The following is a 1295-nucleotide window of genomic DNA, read 5'->3' as shown; positions in this document are numbered from 1 at the left end:
AGGGGCCCCCCTGCCCGTCAGACCCGCCGCCAACACCTTCACCACGGTGATCCCGGCCACGCTGACCCTGCGCAGCACCGTGCCCCAGGCCCAGGCCCCGCAGCAGAGTAAGTCCTGCCCCTCCAGAACCCCCCTCCCTGGGCTGGACAGCCCTTTCCAGGCAGGTCCAGTCTGAACCTGCCCTTCCCTCTGCTCCTGCTGCTGCTCCCCATTAACAGCTTAATGTGTGGGGCTTAGTTAGCTCTAGATTCAGTTTAAGGAGGATTAGCAGTACTAGGTACAGTTTAATGTGTGGAGCTTAATTAGTTCTAGATACAGTTTAATATGTGGAGCTTAATTAGTTTTAGATACAGTTTAATATATGGGGCTTAATTAGTTCTAGATACAGTTTAATATGTGGAGCTTCATTAGTTCTAGATACAGTTTAAGGTGTGGAGCTTAATTAGTTCTAGGTACAGTTTAAGGTGTGGAGCTTAGTTAGTTCTAGATACAGTTTAATATATGGGGCTTAATTAGTTCTAGATACAGTTTAATATATGGGGCTTAATTAGTTCTAGATACAGTTTAATATATGGGGCTTTAGTGGTTCTAGATTCAGTTTAAGGAGGATTAGCAGTTCTAGATACAGTTTAATGTGTGGAGCTTAATTAGTTCCAGATACAGTTTAAGCACAGCCTGGCCTGGCTCCCACGTCCTGCCAGGGGCTGTAGGGACTGAGAAGGTCCCCCCTGAGCCTCCCCATTCCCAGTGGGATAATCCCAGCTCAGCCAGCTCCGGGGAAGGCTCAGAGGGGTGGGGGTTCCCAGCGGATTCCCGGCTGGAATTGTGTTGTCCCTCCCTCCCAGTGAGCATCGCCAGCTTCGTGACCGTGAAGAGGCCCGGGGTGACGGGGGAGAACAGCAACGAGGTGGCCAAGCTGGTGAACACCCTCAACACTGTCCCCTCCCTGGGGCAGAGCCCCGGCCCCCTCGTGGTGTCCAACAGCAGCCCCGGGTCCCAGAGGTCCAGCGTGTCGGAATCCTCGTCCTCCTCCTCCTCCCTCAAAGGTAACGGGCGGCCCCTCCCAAAGAAAACCCCTTCCAGAGGGGGTGGGAGCCCAAAATCGAGGGGCATTGCAGGGCATTGGGAATCCAAGCTGGGTTTAAAGGACATTTCATGGCCTTGGGAGCCAAAAGGTGATTTAAAGGACATTTCATGGCCTTGGGAGCCCAAACTGGGTTTAAAGGACATTTCATGGCCTTGGGAGCCCAAACTGGGTTTAAAGGACATTTGATGGCCTTGGGAGCCCAAACTGG

The 1295-nt window shown here is 52.5% G+C and overlaps 1 protein-coding gene across 1 annotated transcript in view; it reads left to right on the top strand.

Annotated features, from left to right (window-relative positions):
* The window catches only part of POGZ (pogo transposable element derived with ZNF domain), an 18170-nt gene that overhangs the window by 3122 nt on the left and 13753 nt on the right, over positions 1-1295 (top strand). The window contains exons 5-6 of the mRNA XM_029958034.1: positions 3-107; positions 846-1056. Of these exons, the coding sequence (XP_029813894.1) occupies positions 3-107; positions 846-1056 (316 nt within the window). The remainder of the gene's footprint in view (positions 1-2; positions 108-845; positions 1057-1295) is intronic.

This window comes from Manacus vitellinus, unplaced genomic scaffold (genome assembly GCF_001715985.3).
Source record: "Manacus vitellinus isolate BGI_N305 unplaced genomic scaffold, ASM171598v3 scaffold_138_pilon, whole genome shotgun sequence".
Lineage (NCBI taxonomy): Eukaryota > Metazoa > Chordata > Aves > Passeriformes > Pipridae > Manacus > Manacus vitellinus.
Note: the sequence above shows the minus strand (reverse complement) of the source record. Positions and strands in the feature narration are given on the sequence as shown.